This window comes from Phytophthora ramorum (assembly GCF_020800215.1).
Source record: "Phytophthora ramorum isolate Pr-102 chromosome Unknown Phyram_PR-102_s0014, whole genome shotgun sequence".
NCBI classification, from domain to species: domain Eukaryota; phylum Oomycota; class Peronosporomycetes; order Peronosporales; family Peronosporaceae; genus Phytophthora; species Phytophthora ramorum.
Window position 1 is genome coordinate 757,128 of NW_027150660.1, and position 18,106 is coordinate 775,233.

At 51.1% G+C, this 18,106-nt stretch overlaps 9 protein-coding genes across 9 annotated transcripts; all 9 read right to left on the bottom strand.

Annotated features, from left to right (window-relative positions):
- Positions 1-1,168: 1,168 nt before the first annotated feature.
- KRP23_12148 (uncharacterized protein) lies at positions 1,169-2,612 on the bottom strand (the record flags this gene model as incomplete). Its single annotated transcript, XM_067882729.1, has 3 exons — positions 1,169-1,597; positions 1,688-2,005; positions 2,091-2,612. 3 exons carry the CDS (start codon positions 2,610-2,612, stop codon positions 1,169-1,171), a joined length of 1,269 nt encoding a protein of 422 aa, XP_067739756.1.
- Positions 2,613-2,869: 257 nt separating this feature from the next.
- Positions 2,870-4,209, bottom strand: KRP23_12149 (uncharacterized protein; the record flags this gene model as incomplete). The annotated part of the gene is made up of 3 exons (XM_067882732.1): positions 2,870-3,286; positions 3,349-3,663; positions 3,724-4,209. 3 exons carry the CDS (start codon positions 4,207-4,209, stop codon positions 2,870-2,872), a joined length of 1,218 nt encoding a protein of 405 aa, XP_067739757.1.
- Positions 4,210-4,370: 161 nt separating this feature from the next.
- Positions 4,371-5,579, bottom strand: KRP23_12150 (uncharacterized protein; the record flags this gene model as incomplete). The annotated part of the gene is made up of 2 exons (XM_067882733.1): positions 4,371-4,766; positions 4,836-5,579. The coding sequence occupies 2 exons, from the start codon at positions 5,577-5,579 to the stop codon at positions 4,371-4,373; spliced, it is 1,140 nt and encodes a 379-aa protein (XP_067739758.1).
- A 329-nt stretch (positions 5,580-5,908) lies between these two features.
- On the bottom strand, positions 5,909-6,409 carry KRP23_12151 (uncharacterized protein; the record flags this gene model as incomplete). Its single annotated transcript, XM_067882734.1, has 1 exon — positions 5,909-6,409. The coding sequence occupies one exon, from the start codon at positions 6,407-6,409 to the stop codon at positions 5,909-5,911; it is 501 nt and encodes a 166-aa protein (XP_067739759.1).
- A 1,006-nt stretch (positions 6,410-7,415) lies between these two features.
- On the bottom strand, positions 7,416-7,887 carry KRP23_12152 (uncharacterized protein; the record flags this gene model as incomplete). Its single annotated transcript, XM_067882735.1, has 2 exons — positions 7,416-7,466; positions 7,540-7,887. 2 exons carry the CDS (start codon positions 7,885-7,887, stop codon positions 7,416-7,418), a joined length of 399 nt encoding a protein of 132 aa, XP_067739760.1.
- Positions 7,888-8,459: 572 nt separating this feature from the next.
- Positions 8,460-9,002, bottom strand: KRP23_12153 (uncharacterized protein; the record flags this gene model as incomplete). The annotated part of the gene is made up of 1 exon (XM_067882736.1): positions 8,460-9,002. One exon carries the CDS (start codon positions 9,000-9,002, stop codon positions 8,460-8,462), a length of 543 nt encoding a protein of 180 aa, XP_067739761.1.
- Positions 9,003-9,180: 178 nt separating this feature from the next.
- On the bottom strand, positions 9,181-9,711 carry KRP23_12154 (uncharacterized protein; the record flags this gene model as incomplete). The annotated part of the gene is made up of 1 exon (XM_067882737.1): positions 9,181-9,711. The coding sequence occupies one exon, from the start codon at positions 9,709-9,711 to the stop codon at positions 9,181-9,183; it is 531 nt and encodes a 176-aa protein (XP_067739762.1).
- Positions 9,712-12,409: 2,698 nt separating this feature from the next.
- Positions 12,410-13,946, bottom strand: KRP23_12155 (uncharacterized protein; the record flags this gene model as incomplete). Its single annotated transcript, XM_067882738.1, has 3 exons — positions 12,410-12,841; positions 12,911-13,249; positions 13,317-13,946. The coding sequence occupies 3 exons, from the start codon at positions 13,944-13,946 to the stop codon at positions 12,410-12,412; spliced, it is 1,401 nt and encodes a 466-aa protein (XP_067739763.1).
- Positions 13,947-14,889: 943 nt separating this feature from the next.
- Positions 14,890-16,327, bottom strand: KRP23_12156 (uncharacterized protein; the record flags this gene model as incomplete). The annotated part of the gene is made up of 3 exons (XM_067882739.1): positions 14,890-15,294; positions 15,368-15,658; positions 15,725-16,327. 3 exons carry the CDS (start codon positions 16,325-16,327, stop codon positions 14,890-14,892), a joined length of 1,299 nt encoding a protein of 432 aa, XP_067739764.1.
- Between the last annotated feature and the right edge of the window lie 1,779 nt (positions 16,328-18,106).

An 18,106-nucleotide genomic window follows, 5' to 3' on the forward strand; every position in this document is an offset into this window, starting at 1 on the left:
GTCCTCTCATGAGTTTGTTAGATCACTTGTGAGCACCTCATTCTCAAAGTGCCTTTCCAGCTACGTAATTGAGGATATTATAACATGCCGGGAATTGAGTTGGACGAAATATTGTCAGAAGACTTTTCTTCTTTCCTCGACAGCCTCGATAGCCTCGACGACGACAACACGAGTTTTGTTCAAGAAGCACGTCGTCCACCCACCACGGACTCTGAAAGCCGATTGTCTGCACTGTATGAAGCGGCCGCATCCTGTACAGACGCCACAAGAGCACCCAAACACACCCGGAGGCGAAAATACAGGCGGGGATACGCCACTGAGCTGCTAGAGCGCAAGAAAGCCGAGGTACAGCACCTCCGAACACAAAAGCAAGAGATGGAGGAGTGGTTGGAGCGTCAGAGAACGGGTGAACACAATTTTTGTTTTTATACGTCGAGGTGGGTAACCGAGGCATCTCCGAATAAACACCAGGGCCAATGGGCCGCAAAAGCGCTGGAGGAGTTTCAAAAGAGGCGTCAGTCGGAACGCGTCAACCGAAAGCTGAAGGAGATCGGAATGAATCAGATCAAACTGGCGAAGGCTCTGCAACAGGTTATCGAACAAGCTCTTGCAATCGAGATGAGCGAATTCGATGTCGTTGCACGTACTACATCAGACTAATCTCAAATTTGGCCGCATTTCAGGGATCAAGACGTTATGGAAATGGGCATGACGGGTACGCCGCCGATGCCAGGCCTCATCCAAGTCCAAGGCCCCTGATGTGTCAACAAGTCTGGAGCGTTGAGACCTCTCCTAAATTGTCACCTGCACTGTGCGTTTAGCTCTCGACCAACCAGATTGTCTATAAAGTCCATGATTCCGAAGTATTTACTTCGGCATCTCCACACCAGGCTGCAGAAATGTAATATTTGAGCTGCTGCGATGCTGTTCAAACCTGAAACCATTTAGCAGCCTATGAATGTCCAACAGTGAATCTGTCGCTCGGAGAATCTCTCGAATGCCTTGGCGGGCCATAGCTGTCACCTCCTGGGTCTCCAGGCGCTGTAAAGCGACACTTTAGCTACCTGTTCGATTCACGATTCTTAAAGGTAATTGTTTGCAAAAGTAAAGCACATGTAGAGTAACTAGCATTCCAATCTCGTACCTAAGATTCGTACAATTTGATTTTTTAGTGGGGCATCGGTACCGAGTCCGTTGCAGCCGCACGAGCTTCTTGCGTGAACACTCTTTCTTGCCACCGAATATACTCTTGGAGTTTCCCACCCAACGTTTCCAGCACAAAATCTTCAGCCTCTTGAAGGTCCTCTTTCTCAGATGTAAAGCCATCTGAATACTCAGCGTAGAGCTGAAGCAGTGTGCGAACGACCGATTTCGGCTGTGAAGCGTCTCCCGAACGCGTGATAATCGTCCAACGTTGCACCCGAAATTGAAGACCTTCCGTTGGCAACAGAAAGCAATCTGCTCCAACTAGAACCACGCGGTTCGGCTCCTCAATCTTGCGCACAAACGACAAGCCATTGATTTCTTTGACGCTGGACGCACTTCGAAGTACCATGGTGAAATCCTTCTCAACAGAAGCCGGTACCCGTTGTCGAAACTAGCACACAGGAATACCACAAACAAACATAAAACAAGTCAGCAGCGATCTTAGACGCCAGTAAGCCCCACAACACTCCAATCCACTTACAAAGCGATAAGACTTGTCGTTGTATTTGCGAACGGTGAGAAGTTCTCGCCACATCATTGCGCTCGCTTCACGCATCGAGCAAGACATCCATGATGTCGAATTGATCTCGAAAACCCTGCCCTGTTGTCGCCCTTGTTTGCCATGAAGCGAGGTGCTGGCGGTTGGAACGCCACTAGGCTGAAACACGTCACCAGAATCAAGATATAAGCCCTCCACTTGGCTCTCAAGTGCACCGATAACAGCGAGAGAGGTATCGGTTCCTCCTGAAGGGTGTGTAGTGGTAGGATAATACTGCTTTCCGAAGATGCCACCCAGATTCTGTTCGCATTTCCAGGAAGTAAACGATTAGAAACAGGCACCACCAGTAGGTACTGAGAGAGAGACCAGCACAAAAAGTACTTACGCCGAGTGAAGTCTGCTTCTGGAATACTTCCTGAAATGCGCGATTCGTCTTCATATATTCCGTCAGGACAGCTCGCAATTGTTGGTTTGCCATCTCTGACTTTAGCCGCTCTTCGTACTGCGTGGTAGCAATCGTAAGCCACGAGGACGAGCCATTAAACCGCTTGAGCTGCTCGAGTTTCCCTTCCAGTTCCTGAGTCTGCGCTCTCAACCCCAGGATCTCTGCCTTCTTCCGTCGCTGCAGCTTCGTGGATGCCCCGGGAAGTTTTTTCCTCTTCCTCCTCGTACTTGTATCAGGCTCGGACTCCTTCTTTGGTAGAAACGTCGCCTCCTCCAGCACCCCATCCAGTGAATCTAACAGCACAGACTCCACGTCTTCAATGCTGTAGGGAGAGTCGTCATTTTCGCTCTCGCTGGTGGTGGCGTCGACGATGCTGCTGATGTTGGTGTCGCACGAGTCGATGAAAGCCACGACTTGCTCCAGCGTCGCTAGATCTTCCTCCCTCTCCACCAAGAGGCTCATTTCGGCTTGCTCTCGACCGCTCAATTTGAAAACTACTGAATTAGAGGGACGGCGCTGTGATTATGAGGACTGGAGGTTGATGCGCCACGATGATTATGAAGACAGCAGCCACCACGTGAACGCTGGGAACAATGTCACGCAACCGCGACAAAACTCGATGGAGCTCACGGCAGCGATTGGTGAGGTTCATGTCCACTTTTCAACAGGGTGACTCATGTTAACGAATGTAACTCGCCGGATGGATTTCGTCTCAATGCCTACGTCGCCAGTATCATCGTAGCCCCGTCACCTTCCTCGATCAGCGCGTTTTGAATCATGTTCGCGTGGTCTCGGTACATCCCGCTCAGCGCGTTCAGCGCCAGATTCTTGGCGCCATCAAAGTCTTGTTGCTTTATGGACAATCCGTCCTTGGATTCCGCGTACAGCTGAACGCAAGTCCGAACGACCGACTCGCGCGGGTTCGTCGCACTAGGTGTGATCGTCGTCCAGCAGTTGTTCCGGAACTGGAGACTCTCTGTCGGGAGAAGGAGCAGGTTGGATCTCACCAGCATGACTCGGTCGGCCTCCTCATACTTGCGAAGGAGCTGGAGCCCGTTAACGTGAATGGCCTGCGTTCTTCCTCTTAACTCCATCAGGTAGCTCTTCTCGACTGTGTCCGGCCTACTCTGTCGAAGCTACAAACACGGCAACCGTGAGGCGCCACCTACCAGAGGCGTAAAATACATCGTGTACTCACATAATTGTACGACTTCCCCCGGTACTCACGCAGAGCGGACAGATTATCCCACAGCCAAGCGCTCGCAGCCTCCATCGAGCACGTCATCGGCGTGATTGTAGTGATTTCGACCATTTTCCCCTCGTTCTCATTGTGCTTGACTAGCATCGTGCTGCTCGTTGAGAGCGTCTCGAGCGGTTCGAGCATGAACCCGCACTCCATTCGCATGGAGCTGACAACGCCTTCCAGTTGTGCGATGATCACCGCGCTGTCATCACTCTGAGCAAGTGGATGGCGAGGACTGAGCGGGTGGCTTGTGAGCAAGTCCTCGAAACCCTACAAACACCAAAAACTGCGTTACATCGAGATCAATTCGCAGAGTCTCACAAAACTTACGGGAAGCAGCGACGTCTTCCGGAGTAGTCGGCGTACAGAATTGTTCACGTGCGCCTGGTTCCGTAGAAGCTCCAGTAGCTTGCGCTTGGTCTTTTCCGCTTCTTGTCGCTCCCGAAACTTGATCATTGCAGTACTGTGCCACTTGGACTTTGCTGCCGAGTTGGACAACTTAGTAGTCGATTCCTTTCGTCTCGAAGGACGTCCCAGCTGCGTGAGAGTCCTGAGTTCGACCTCTAGTGACTCGGCCTGGTCCCGCAAGGACGCAAGCTCCTCTTTCTTACGGCGCTGGAACTTGAGCGAATACCCAGACGCCCGTCGCTTCTTTTGCTTCTCTTGTCGCTCATCAGGCGTGACAGTCGAGTCATTGCCAGAAGAGCCTTCTCCTTCTGCACTGCTCCCGCTTAGTTCGAGTCGAGGCCACGAGTCGATGAAGGCGATCGCTTCGTGCACCGTGGCAGACTCGTCACTCTCCATCAAGAAACTCATAAGACAATAGAAATTGTAGAACTGACCGCCACCAAACTGGAGAAACGTGAGCCACGGTTACGGGGTATGGAGTTTACGTGTCCCGGACTGTCGCAGACAGGTGGTGATGGTTAAGAAGCAATTTGTATTGGAACATGGATTCGTGTAACCATCTGACCTGGTTACATGTAATCCCCCTCCATCACAATGTTCTGCTGCGCCTGGATGTAGTTGCGATACATCTTGCTCAGTTCCAGGAACGCGGTTTCTTGAGCGAACGAAGCATCTAGCATCGATGTGCGGCTTGTACCGTGGTCTACAAAGACCTGCTGGAAAGTGCGCAGAACTGAAGCGTCTCCGGGAGCGTCGGCCGACGGCGTGATGAACAGCCAAGCCTCGTTGCGGAACTGCAAGTCGTACTTGGGCAGACGCACGATATCCGCCCAGATAATGACAACCCGGTCGGCCTCTTCGTATCTCCGCATGAAATTCTGCTTCTTGAACTCGAGCATGCCAATCGCGCTCTGCAGCAGCAGCGTGTAGCTCCTCTCGAGAACATTCGCCCGTTCCCGCAACGGCTGCACCACCACAAGCAACAAAATCATTAGTTATTCTTCCAGCCCACCAACGCAGTCAACGTGACGTACCTTTATGACACTGAAGCACTTCCACAGCATGTCACTTGCTGCCTTCAACGGACACGACATGGGCGTCGTCGACATGATCTCCACCGTCTTGCCCAGTGCACGGTTCTGCTTCACCCTCGCCTGCACGTTAACGGATACCGTGGCATCGATCCGGTGCATTGAGTCTGCGTCCAGATAGAGACCCTCGACTCTCTGTTCTAGCAGCTCAATGCCACTTAACCTTTCGGCCAATGGCCGACGCGGGTGCACGAAGTCCAAACCGTCCAACACCGACGTCTTCTGCAGCAACGTGCGAATAGCTTCATTCACTTTGATCTGATTGGCCAGGATGCTCTTGAGCCGGCAGTTGGTTTTCTCAGCCTGCTGTCGGCCTCGAAACTGCATCGCAACCCGAAGAGCTCCCTTACGCTGCGCTAACGGGTAGGTTGTGTCGGACGCTTTCTGGAGTTGCTGTAGTTGCACTTCAAGTTGCTCCGCTTGCGTCCGCAGTGCCAGAATCTCTGCCTTCTTGCGGCGCTGCAGCACCGTCGAGCAACTGTTCGGGTATTTCCGACGTGGCTTGCGCTTCTTGGCGTCCTGCGAGAGCTTCTGCTGCTGCTTCTGCTGCGGGGTGGCGCATCTGGCAGGCGGCGAGGAAGAATCCGCCCCGCTGCTGTCAGTGGAGAGATCCTCCCACGCATCCAGGAAGGCGAGCGTCGCCTCTAGCGTGGAGTTATCGTCGATGTCGGGAAGCAGTACGCTCATTGTCTGGCAAATTCAGGAATGACCAAAAGTTACCGTTGCTGTGCGTTACCATGGTGCTTCTCTGCCACACATGTATAAATTTATAACCGGGTACAATAGATTCCGCGGAGGCGCGAAAGCCGAGTGTATTTTAGGTCCTGATTGAATTTGAGACTTGATCGCGCTGCACTTTCGAATACATGGTCCACCCTACCGAGAACGAAGTTGAATCACAGTACGAGCGGTCATAATCAATTTGACAGCGTAAGCACGATCTCACTCGCGGATTTATTTTTGATTGACCAATAGAAAGAAAACAAAAACAGTGATTGGTTGAAAAGAAAGAGGAGTTACACGGGGGTTCGCTGCTGCTGCAGTAGGGTCTGGCCCACTAGGACTTGGTTGCCAACGATGGTTTTAAGCACACGATTGGCCTCTTCGGACTTTTTCCGCTCGATAAATTCTTCCAGCGCCACTTCTCGCCAATCCAAGTGTGTTCGATGCTTGCTCATTGCTGCGAGCTGAGGCCGCGGTTCTTGCCTTTTGAGCTGTTCCACGTACGCCTCGAGCTCCTGGACGTGTGCGCGAAGAAATTCCAGCTCCGCTCGCTTGCGACGTTGCAGTCCGGTGGAAGAGCTCCAGCCAGTTCGGATCCGTTTGCGCTTGGGAGGGGCAGTTGCAGACCCAGTAGCTGTGGACGTAGCTTTGCTGTCTTCTTCTGATTGGAAGGCAACATCGACACTGAGCACGTCGCTCTTGTCGAAGAAGTCGTTGCCCCACTCGAACGAGTCGACGAACGCGAGTATTTCCTTAATGGTGGCCGTTTCGTCGTCCTGAAGCTGCAAGGTCATGGCTGGCGCTGTGTAGCTCTAATCGAGTCAAATTGAAAGTGCAAAACACGATCTGCCCACACACAAAATAGACAGGTAGTGAGTGACGACAGCAATAAGGTTTTCGTCATCCGGGGCGTGCGGATTGCAGCGACTAACCTCTCGTCTGTCCATCCGTTCTCTCAAAATCTCGGCTTCGTTTGGTTTTTACTCCTCTAGGCGGGTCTGCGGCGTGAGCTGTTGCGAGGTACTTACACAACAAATCGTCTTACACTTGCGAGAGCTTTCGTGGGTGCCACGATTCTCTAGTAGAAGGGGCGACCTCGAAGGGTTTTGCAACGTTGCGGATGCTGAACTTCTCAAAAGGAGCGTGGAATCCACGGTGGACTGCTGGTAAACACGCAGTGAACTGGTGAGCAGCAAAGTACGACAAGGCGTGAGCTGTGAAGTAGATAACTCAGCAGAGGAATCCTCTTGGATTACGCATAGCGCTACTATGGCATGAACATCTCCAAGAAACATTTAGAAATGCACACTTGCTCGGAGCCGTAAAGATCCGTTTGTCGAGTAGATGTTTGCGCTCATTTCGTGATTATGTCGTGTGGGTCGCAGTGCAGACTTTACGGTTCCGAGTCTGGTCATGACCGGACAAAGCATTGGTTGTCATCAATAGCTTGCAGCTCGTTGTTTTGGGCAGAGTGCAGATCGCTGTAACTCTTCTCGCGGTTGTGCTTCTACACCACCTGTGGCAGTACTGTACAATCGTTGCAGCTGCAAGGTGCAACTTCAGCTACAAATTGTACCTCGTCAAAGCACAACTTGTCTGAGCGTGCGAGAAGGGCGTTGTCATTACTGGTATAAGTTCGTGCGAGGATGCAGATTTCTTGATGTCTTTCTACGATCTTCCTTCCAAGCGCTATGATTTTATTTTCTGTCAACACCAGTTGCGCTAGTGCGCACAGTACGCCAGTGAACCAGTGATCATATGCTAGCGACTGAGGTGCCACTAATCTGAAAGTGGCACACTTCAACCTGTAAACACGTTTTGTTGCTCTTTATCGAGCACCATATCCATCCCCTTCACAAGACCAATCACGCACACACTGAGTCAATACCACAGACCCACAAAATAACTACAAGGTGCGACTTACGAAGAGAAGGTCGCGTCGTTGCAAAACAGAGCGAAGATCCCGGGCCACGCGAGCTTGATCCTCCCAGACCTCTTTAAGCTTCTGGTTCCGCTGTTCCGCTGCCAGTCGTCTCCTATATTGCACGGCTGCTCGGCCGCTCCAGAATGCACCCACGGACTCCACTTGGTGATCTCCCTTGTTCTCTGTGATCAGGTATTTATCCCACATCTCCTCGTTCTGCTGCTGGACCCCCTTCAGCCGAGCCTCCAGCATCGTCACTTCGTCTCGCAGGGCAACCAGCTCGGCTTTCTTGCGACGCTGGAACGCAGTAGAAGACGTTTCTGGGCGTCGAATCCTCTTCTTCTCCATCACTGGCTTTTGGTTAGATCGTCGATTCATGTGGTGTCGTGGTAACGACTCGCTGCTGCTTCCCTCGCTGGTAAAATCGTCGCAGGCGTCGATAAGCGCAAATGCATCCTCTAGGAGCGACGCGCCTTCATCTTCCTCCAACAACGCGTTCGTAGCTTTGAATTATACGGCGATGCGATTAAAGAGCGGATCTGACGTGAGCCGAATCGCAAAATGGGAGCACAAGGGCAATCATGGTTGTCAGACGTCTTGGTCGCAAACTTTTGGATTGGTATAGGCCATAATCTGCTCACTCATCAGACGCACACATTTCTGCAGCAGCGAAAGACAGGGTTGTGCGTCGAAGGGAACAGATAGGCCGAGGGTTTTGAATCTCGTGCTGACAGCGTGCCATAAAGTTCGGGAGCAGTCTTGATATGCACCCAAGCGGGGACTCTGGGGCTCCATGCTGCCGATAAACTACTAAGCTGATCTAACTAGACTGACTTAGAGGACGGGCAACGCCTAACACACCTGCCGTATGTCACCACTTACACTGCCAGTCAATGTATTCATCAAAGTTGGTTTAAAGACTACGGATGGTGTTTCCTGGAGGAGGTAAGCAGCACGACAAAGAGCCCAGGTAGTCTCTGTAGAACCGCAAAAATCTCATGGTTCGTGCGAAGCTGGTACTCCCAAATGTCCTTCAGCTTGCGATTGAGCCTCTCCGACTCGAGACGTCGGTGATATTGCTTCACAGCTTCTGTTGGCCACGAAATCTTGCCTGAACCAGCCTTCGTTTCAAAGTTTGCCTTGGAACGCTTTGTCCATTCCGCAGCGTTCTTCTTCTTGAGATTCTTGAGCATCGCTTCCAACCTGTTTGCTTCCTCGCGTAAAGCAAGTAGCTCTGCCCTCTTTCGACGTTGGAACGCTGTTGAGGATGTCTCTGGGCGCCTGATCCGCTTCGTTTTAGGCTTTGATTTGGCAGACTGTGATATACCGCTTCGAGACTCAACAGGGATTCCCCCAAGTGCTTGTGTCGCACTAATATCGTTGTCGCCCTTCAAGTCGCAGGAGTCGATGAGTGCGAACGCCACTTCGAGAATCTTGTCGTCTTCAGAAAGCGATAGGTCCATGGTGCTGAAGTCTGCAGTAGCTGGACGATTGGAAACTAAGCAGGATTTACCACCTCATTGCGTTGATTAGCGAATCGTGGTGTAGTCAGGTCCGTACGTGACGAGTACTCTGACCGATCACATGTTTAAGCAATCGATTGCTGCGTGGATGTAGCACAAGTGGTGGGAGTCCCTGTTGTTATAATGTCGCACCGTGCTGCTGTATGGCTTCCTGCATCGTTTGTCCGGCCAGCACCTGCTTATCCACGATGGCCTTGAGGATGCGGTTGGCCTCTTCAGACTTTTTCCTCTGGATGAGTTCCTCCAGCGCCACCTCTCGCCAGTCAGAAAGTGTCTGGCCCTTAGCTAGTACTGCTAGTCGCGCATGCGGTACTCCGTGCTTCAGTTGCTGCACAAACGCTTCGAGCTCCTTCACGTGCTCCCTGAGGAACTCCAACTCCGCTCGTTTGCGCCGTTGCAGCCCAGTCGACGAGGTCCAGTCTGACCGGATCCTTTTGCGCTTCGCTTCTGGTGTGGCGATCGTGGAAGTGCTAAGAGCTTGCGATTGATCGGTCGTGGACATCGTTGTGTTTTCATCCTTCAGCGAAACCTCTGCATCACTGCTGGTGGCGAGATTCGTAGCGAAGTCCTCATCAAACTCGAACGAGTCCACGAACTCGAGCATTTTCTGGATTGCCGCCATTTCGTCGTCGTCTTGATGCAATGTCATGATTTGTGTGGCGTTGGTGGTGCGAATTGAAGAGTGTGGGGGTGTTTTATTCGCACGACGATGGCAAAAGACTGTCAGCTAGTTTATCTTTTAGACGGGGGGACCTCACTTGCAAATCTGAAACCTGTGCGTGATTCATGCACAGCATGCACAAGCATCAACTCTCTCTACGCTGTCTCCCTCGTAAACGCACCGACATCAGGCTCTATCTCATCTTGGGGGGCGGTTCGCGTTACTTTTGAGCGCAAAACAAGCCATGACGAATTAATGAAGCACTAAAACACGATGACCGGATTAAACTCTGCTGACACAGAAATGGAATATACGTGCATGTGCTCGGCTTTTTCTTGCCTATCAGAGCAAATTGCCGACAGCGGCAGGCATACAGTGATGGCACGATTGTATCGGCAGGATTTGCCGCTTTATCCACGTGTGCTCTCGTGGTTTCCTAACTCTTGGTTGTGACGTGAGCCCATCGAAAGTCAAAACACAATCGATACGATGAGGCTGTTCACACAGATCGATTGGTCTTGTTAAACGTGTTCTGCTTCAAGGTCTAGCAGTCAACACGCCGTGCTTACGCTTTGTTTGATGAAAAGGCAGAGAATATTGACACAAGATGAGAAACGGATGCCATCTCGCTGCAAATCACAAAAATCGGGGATGCCGACATGAAATCTACAATCTACACCCAAGCCTCACCTCACCTCACCCCCCCCCCCCCCCCCTGGGAGCGCGGTGACAGAACCCTACGCCGAGCAGTGTGACCATGCTTGGTCCTGGGTTTAAGCCCGCGTGCTACCGGTACGCACACGGATCTTAAACCGCAGGCGTTGTTTCGGCTTGCCGAGCAAGTTGGCGTTCACCCCCTCCTGACATTGTTGATAGAAAAAGACGACAAATAGGCCACATACAAAACTAAGTGAATTCATCTTGTGTCAACAGTTACTCTCTTGATGAAAAAGCGTTGACAATCGATACGGCAACTCCTGCTCGCCAGCTCTTTGCTTTTCGACCAACCAAAATTTCTTCGTGATTGCACCGCCTGCAGTTTGTTGAACTACTCTACATGCACGAACAGTATAGGCTACAGTTCATCTAGTATCTAGTAAAGGATTCAACGATTAAAGTACTGAAGGTAAATACCTTACAAAAGTCAAATCAAATCTGGCAGAGACCCAAAACTACTAAATTAAAGCGTAAATGTGATCGCGTTAAGTACGTCTATTCGTTAGGGTTCAGTACCTCCTATCTATCGACGAAAGGCTTGCTTCCAGTATTTCTGTAAGTCGTACGGCTACGAGACACAACGCCTCGTGTTGACGGAAATATAGGCCGGGTTCTTAGTAGGGCACACGTAGCGCATCGCGGCGAAGTTGATCCTGGGCTCTATGAGCCTATCTGGTGGGGAGGGAAGGTTTAAGTTTGGGCGCGAACTTTGAACTGGTGTCTGACGCCTTCGTTCGGGAAAGCTCAGCACTTATATTGAGGTCCTCTAGAACCTAATACTGATATAATTTAACAGGTATAAGTTGCTGACCCTTTCTTATTGCCGCTGCGCTGCCTCCTGTATCTGCGATCGTGCAGTTGCAGTTGCAAGAGTGCTTGCTCATCGTGACGCCAGCTCTATCAGAAAACCGAACTGTGTCTGGCAATGGACTATATCTTTGATACGTGGATGAAGAAGATACATGCTGACCAATACATTTGACACGCCTTCAGTTTCTTAAACTTGAAATTGTGCAGGTGCTAGCGCTCTCGACAATTTGAGCAGGTACACGGTCTTTACACAGCTCGCAGCCTGGATACGTTCATCGTCACTCGGTCAAACTTACCTATGAGAGACGATGAACTTATCCAGGATGCGTGCGAGCTGTCCTATTTTCTTGTGTCCAACACCGGTAGTACAGCAGTTATTGTCTTCGCAAAAAATATTAGTCGCGCACATGCCAATCAGAATGACTTCACGAAGGTTATGCGCAAGTCGAAGCTGGCTCTTTTTACTTTTATTATACCTCGAAGCTTGATCCGAGCGAGTTCTCATTCTTTTGCCTTCTTTAAAGTTATCGGATACTTCGTCCTTGCTCGTTGCCATCCAACCGATTTTTCGACTGGCCAAGGTTGAATGGAATGGCTGCGAAACCATGAGCCCCAGTCAGAAAGCACACTGTGCAGTAGAAAACGACTGAGGTAGCTCGCTCCGCTACTGTCAGAGTGCAATAGGTTATGCCAGCACTGCCCGCACAGGTTGCCGTGCTAGGCCGCTCAAATTGCGCTGTAGCGAGCTCGGATGATACTTTCCTTCAATGCTGCTCACTACCATTTCAAAATACAACGTTTGTTGCTACCCGAAAGTTTACGCTTCAAACTTTGAGAACACGTAGCCGACCGGAGTGTCGTGACACGACGGCTCAACAAGGAAATTCAGCTAACGCAGAACATTTCATTGTTGGTATCACACTGAGTGCCCTACTGCAGCTCGTAGAACGCCGCTACTTGTCGAGGCTGACCAGGATATTCGTAGACGATTGATATAAGGTTCCACCGATATCGCAGTCAGCGAGTACAATGTGATGATGACCGGAACACGAGAGCTGTTCTCAGAATTGCATCGAGTTGCTGCTGTGGGTGGGTAGTTCAAGACACAACAATTGCTCGTGCACGCGACCAGAATTTTTCATTATAAGGATAAACCGAGCTACGCTACAATACTTGGTGCTGGTGCCGGCACTTTGATACGCCCCGCTTTCTCCATCAACGCATTCTGTTGGGCTTGGAAAGCCTTGCGGAACGTGTTGCTCAAACTGCCCATTACGATATTTTGAGCGTCCGAGATGTCTTGAACACTAGCTGCAAGGCCGTCGTCGCGGTCTATGTAGAGTTGCACGACGATCTCAACCACAGAGGAGCTCGAGTCGGTTGTTGAAGGCGTGACTGTCATCCAGCACTCGACTCGGAACTTGAAGCCTTTTGTAGGCAGCAGCATCCGCTCTGCAGCGACGAAAACAGTTCGATCCACCTCTTCGAACTTCTCCATGTACTGTAGTCCATTGAGCTCGAGCACCCCAGAAGGACTGCGCAGACACAGCACAAAGTTCTTCTCGTGGGTGTTGGGCTTCGTACCCTTCATCTGAGGTAGGCAAATCAACAGTACGTGAGTCAAGAGCAGAATTCCCGTTAATACAGCATGGGAACTTACATATTTGTACACCTTGTCCGGGTATTCGCGGAACGTAGTGAGCTCCTTCCACAAGATCTCGTTGGCCTCCCCCACAGAGCACGACATGGGGGTTGTCGTGACAAACTCAATCAATTTTCCTCGTCGAGCGTCGTGCTTGATCTTCATATCACAACTGATAGCAGGACACTGGTTCGTCCGTGTGAATTTGGACTTGGACTCGACGTACAAACGCTTCACAGTCGCTTCCAACTCTTTCAAAATGGCGTTGTTGTTGTCGGCTGAGGACGAATCAGCGCCGTCTCCCGATGCGGGAGGCGGCTCTAGCCCAGGAAGTGTGGATAGCACGTAGTCCATGCCCTAAACAACCACAAGCACCCGAGTAAGAACTCAACCGCAATGCCCTCAACCACGTGCCAACACTTACATGGAGGACCGAGCGCTTCTGCAGCAGCCCGCTCAAGGCCCCGTTCACCTTCTCCTGGTTCTCCAAGATGGACTTGAGTCTGCGGTTCGTCTTCTCGGACACCAGCCGCTCTTTGTACTGCGCGATGGCCATCTCGCGCCAAGTGGCCGGCGGCTTCTGGCTCGGGTCCTTGACCACGAGCGCGCCGTCGTCATCGGACGTCAGTTCTGTATCCAACTCGAGCACGATATTCCCCGGCAGGAACTTGCTCTTCTTCAGCAGATCCACCTGCGTCTCCAGCTCCTGTGCCTGTTCCCGAAGTGCCTGCATCTCGGCCTTTTTCCGCTGCTGAAGTCTCGTCGAGGAGCTGGCAGCACTTCTCGTCCGCTGCTTCTTTGGACTCGACGAACGGTCCGACGACTTCCGATGTCGAGGAGCCGCTCGCTTCTTCGGCTTCGGAGTCGCCGCCGCTTTCGGCGTGAGAAGTTCCGCCGCCGTCACCTGATGCAGATCCAAGGACGTGTTGTGTAGAGGGCCAGCTCCGATCAAAGCGTCCGCGAAAGACTGCTCATTGATTTCGCAGGTGTCGATGAAAGCCAACGCTTCCTCGAGCGAGATGAGGTTGTCGTCTTCGGCCACCAGGACTTCCATGTTTCTGCGTCAATATGAATAATGTGCTCACCCGCCACGTTATAGCTGTCCGAGGATTCGCCCACGGAGAGGTCTCTGAGTGTCCGTAATACACAAACAGCGTACAGTACAGCATAGAGGTCTCAGTGAGTTTATCTCATTGTTTCTATACCCCTTCTTATCTGATATCAAATGGAAAATGAATATGTGCATATTAAACCAAGTCTGCGTACACGATATTAAGTACGTGAGAAATCGCTTCAGATACCCTACTTCGCTTTCTGAGAGCGACACCTGTACCACAAATACTGAAGGGGTCAACAGACGGGATAGACACTCGTGTAGGTAGACACAGTCGGAGCATGTTGACGCTGTCCAAAGGAATACGCGGTACTTGTGCCGATCGAGGACGTGATCCTTGCGGCTTCGAGCCAGTCTCTGCATACAAAATGGCCGAGGTCGCCTCACCGTGAGTGGATCGCCGCATGGACGCAGCGGAAAGCGGAGGATGCTGTGGTGAGGGACAAGCACCTGATGGCGCTTTAGTGGCACCAGGTGATCCCGAGAGTCAGTCACACAGCAGAGCCTCGGACGCTTGCCCACGAAAATTCCAGCTTGCCAGGAGTGAGCTGGGTTCAGGATGGGGCTGGGATACTGGAAGACACCGCAGCAATGGAGACAATACCGTAGGCGTCGATTCCATGTCGGGGATGGCAACTTCTTCGTGTTCGTTGGTGGACATGGCTTAATCGACGTGTAGTCATCGATGACTTGTAGTTGTGCGCTACGTAGCTCGGCTCATGACGAAATCCATGCGGGCGTCGGTGGGTATGATGATGGATAAGGCCGATTACGAGCAGTGGGCTCAGCATGTTTGCTTCAGTGCTACGGGGCGACCACTTCGCGCAAAATAATCTCAGACAACGATAGTTTGCTTTTTAATCGAACGGCGACGCTAAACAGTTTAGCAAGAGGCGGCTTCCAGCAATCGGTTCTGCTCGCCTTGCCAGAACTGGCGCATGAGTCTGCCAAACGCGCCTAGAACGACTTCTTGGCCATATCGAATATCTTCGGGGGATACATCCTCTGCACCCCCTGGCGACTCCAAGTACAGCTTGAGATACGTATGCATGACGCACGTGTTCGAGGGGCTCGTCCCGGACCGAGCGAAGACAGAGTGGGCCGTGGTGCGGACCCGGAGGTTCTTGGTGGTCATCTGGATGATGTCTGACCAAATAATAATGAGTCGGTCCTCCTCCTCATATTTCCGGAGGAAGTGCAGCTTGTGGAAATGACAGGCTGCGCTGTTTCGAAGCGGTAGTGTCAGGTTGACTTTGGTTTCGAGTGTGTTGGGCTTGCGACTTCGATCCTGCAAGGAATAGCACACAGACAATTAGAAACTCTTGACGTGCTGACTGCCACCTTTAAGATCATCGACGTACCGAGGTGTTTTCGAGATAACTCCATACATTGTTGAACGCAGCTCTCATGGACCAATCCAAGGGTGTCGTAGTCACAAACTCCATGATGTTGGCCTTGCACTTCTCGTCGTACGTGGTCTGGGAAGAGCAGGATATCATGGAGTCTTCTCGTGGCTGAAACGTTTGTCTGAAGTTCCGATAGGCACTTTCCACTTCATCTTCCAGTAGATCCATGAGTAAAATGGAGTTGTCCACGGTCAAGAATGAGTCTTGAGTTCGTGGGGTCTCGAATGCTCGCACGAAATCCAATCCCTAAGCAAGAAAAACATTAAACATCTCCCACATCGACAGCAAGCAGCATTTCACCCATTTACTCACGTCAAGTACATTCCGCTTGTGTAGGGTACCCCGCAGTTTGTTGGAAATCTTCCACTGCTGCTCCAGCATCTCCTTCAGCCGTCGATTCATTTGCTCCGACTGATGTCGTTGTTGATACTGCATGATCGCATGGCGATGCCATTCTGACAAGTCCTCGTCGTCCTGTACCGCCCCTTCGCCTGCGTACGCGACCGCTTTATAGTTACGAGCTCCATTGCAGTCCACTGCCTTCCTCAACTGGTTCAAAAAGGCTCCTAACTCGCCCACTTCGTTACGAAGCGTCTGGAGCTCAGCCTTTTTGCGCCGTTGCAGCACCGTAGACGAGCTCGCCACGCTCCGCATCCGCTTCTTCATCGGTGGCGAGGGTGACTCGATTGGGCCAGCTACATGTCGTTTCTCGACCGATGGCGTCTTGGGGCTCAACATCATTGAAACCGGCTCAACGTCTAGCAGATCGTCGATGTCTTCGAGCGTGAACGAATCCCTGAAGCTTGGTACCATGGCGCTAAACTGCAAGCTCTCGTCATGGGGTACGTCGTCGCAGAAGTTGATGAACGCCAGCGCCTCGTCAAGCGTGACCAGGTCCTCTCCGCTGCTCGCCATGATACTCATCGGGAGTGACGACGGCCTACGATGCCAACAACTTGGCGGTATAATAGCGACGAAAGTCGGCTGGATGGTGAACCAGAAGGTTCGCCAAGTGCAAGGAGTGCTTAGACCACGCACATGTTTACTTGATCCCTGATTACCCAGTTGAAAATGCCTCGACGCAGCGGTAAGCACCTTTCGACACGTGGGTGCCCAACAGGTGGTGACGTGAGCCCCAGAAACAAACAAACAAACGCATCCCATACGGTAGATTCTGCATGTACTCTACATGTAGCCCCGGATGCAATGGTTGGACCCCATTGGCTCCGTTGGTACTAAAAGACAGCCCCTTGTTCGAATAGCGAGCGATGATCAGCTTCTTTGCTCAAGCACGTGGTGTCGAACCCAAAGTCTTAGTGGAATGAAGTGTTGACTCTGACGATTTAGTCGGCGAGTTCACGTCATGATCGCATGGTTGTCGTTCCTTGGCGCTCATTGCTTAGATCTTTCACTGTGTCGGTCGATACATGGTGACGAAATAGTTAGATTACGAGCAACGCTGTCTGCATCGTTGCCTAGCTACATCATGTAACTTACATGTACACTGATGTCCGCAGTGAAACCAAGTCAACACAGTACACGCATCATTCGGATTACTGGTCTTCAATTGGTTGAGGCACAAAAAAGACAACTTCGAAACAACCCGAGCCTAAAACGAGCGCCATCAATCAAGAAGAGCATGCGAACAGCGGAAAACGGAAAGTTCGTCAACCCACGCAGGGAAACTATTAATAGTTGAGAGTCCTCAACTTGAGTCTATGATGTTGTTGGAAGGCTAACTGGTCCAGCTTACGAGAACTGGTGGTCGAAAAGAACTTGTCCAGCAGCGATTTAAGGACGACAAGAGTATGTTGGAGAGGATCGCCAATGGGACGAATAAACTAATCTTCGGGTGAAGAGATCGTCTGCAACTGTTGCTCTACCACAACATAAAGCCTGGACACTCACCTACTGCTTCATGGACGGGTACAGTGGTGCTGCTCTGCGAATTTTATTTGCATAGCCAACTGAAAGCGTTTAATTGTACATGGCCTGCATTTTGTCAGGCGCCACGCACTCACGACTTGTTCACTACGGTTGATGTTTTCGTCAAGGGCTTAAACCTTTGTTTTACCAAGCTTTACAGTAGAGCCGTCAAAAACTGCTCACACTTTGTTCTGTTTGTACTTTTCCAGGCAAAACTAATGAAGCACCGCGATCGTGCCGTCCACTTCAACAAACTGCACTACCTTGGCAAGTGGCAGGAGAAGGATCGGATTTTCTCCTGTAGTGATACTGAACAAACTTCAGTGTGGCTCTCTCATCGAATGATTGCGTTCTTTACGCACTGCTCAAGCTGCACATGGAATGTAGTGACAGTAGATATGCCTACTTTAACGCAATTGTGTTCGTATTCCAATTGAAAAAGCGGACTTGTTGTTTGCATATTAACTTGGCCCAACATTTGATTATCTAACACCGCCGTCGCTAGAGAAATACTTCAAGTAAATCTTTCGCCGCTGCATGGTGGAGTTTATGATACTTTCAATCCACATTGCTTTTTTTTCCACATCTGCCCGACAAGTGAACTTCCTTTTTACATGCACTTCTTGCTTGCCCCTTGTCTTACGCTTTGCCAACCGACACTGAACTCCCGTCAATACAACGAAAGCGTCAGCATACCCCTTGATCATCGTAAGCACCGCTATGAATTTGTTGTACGAAATATTAACACATTACCTGGGTATGACGCAT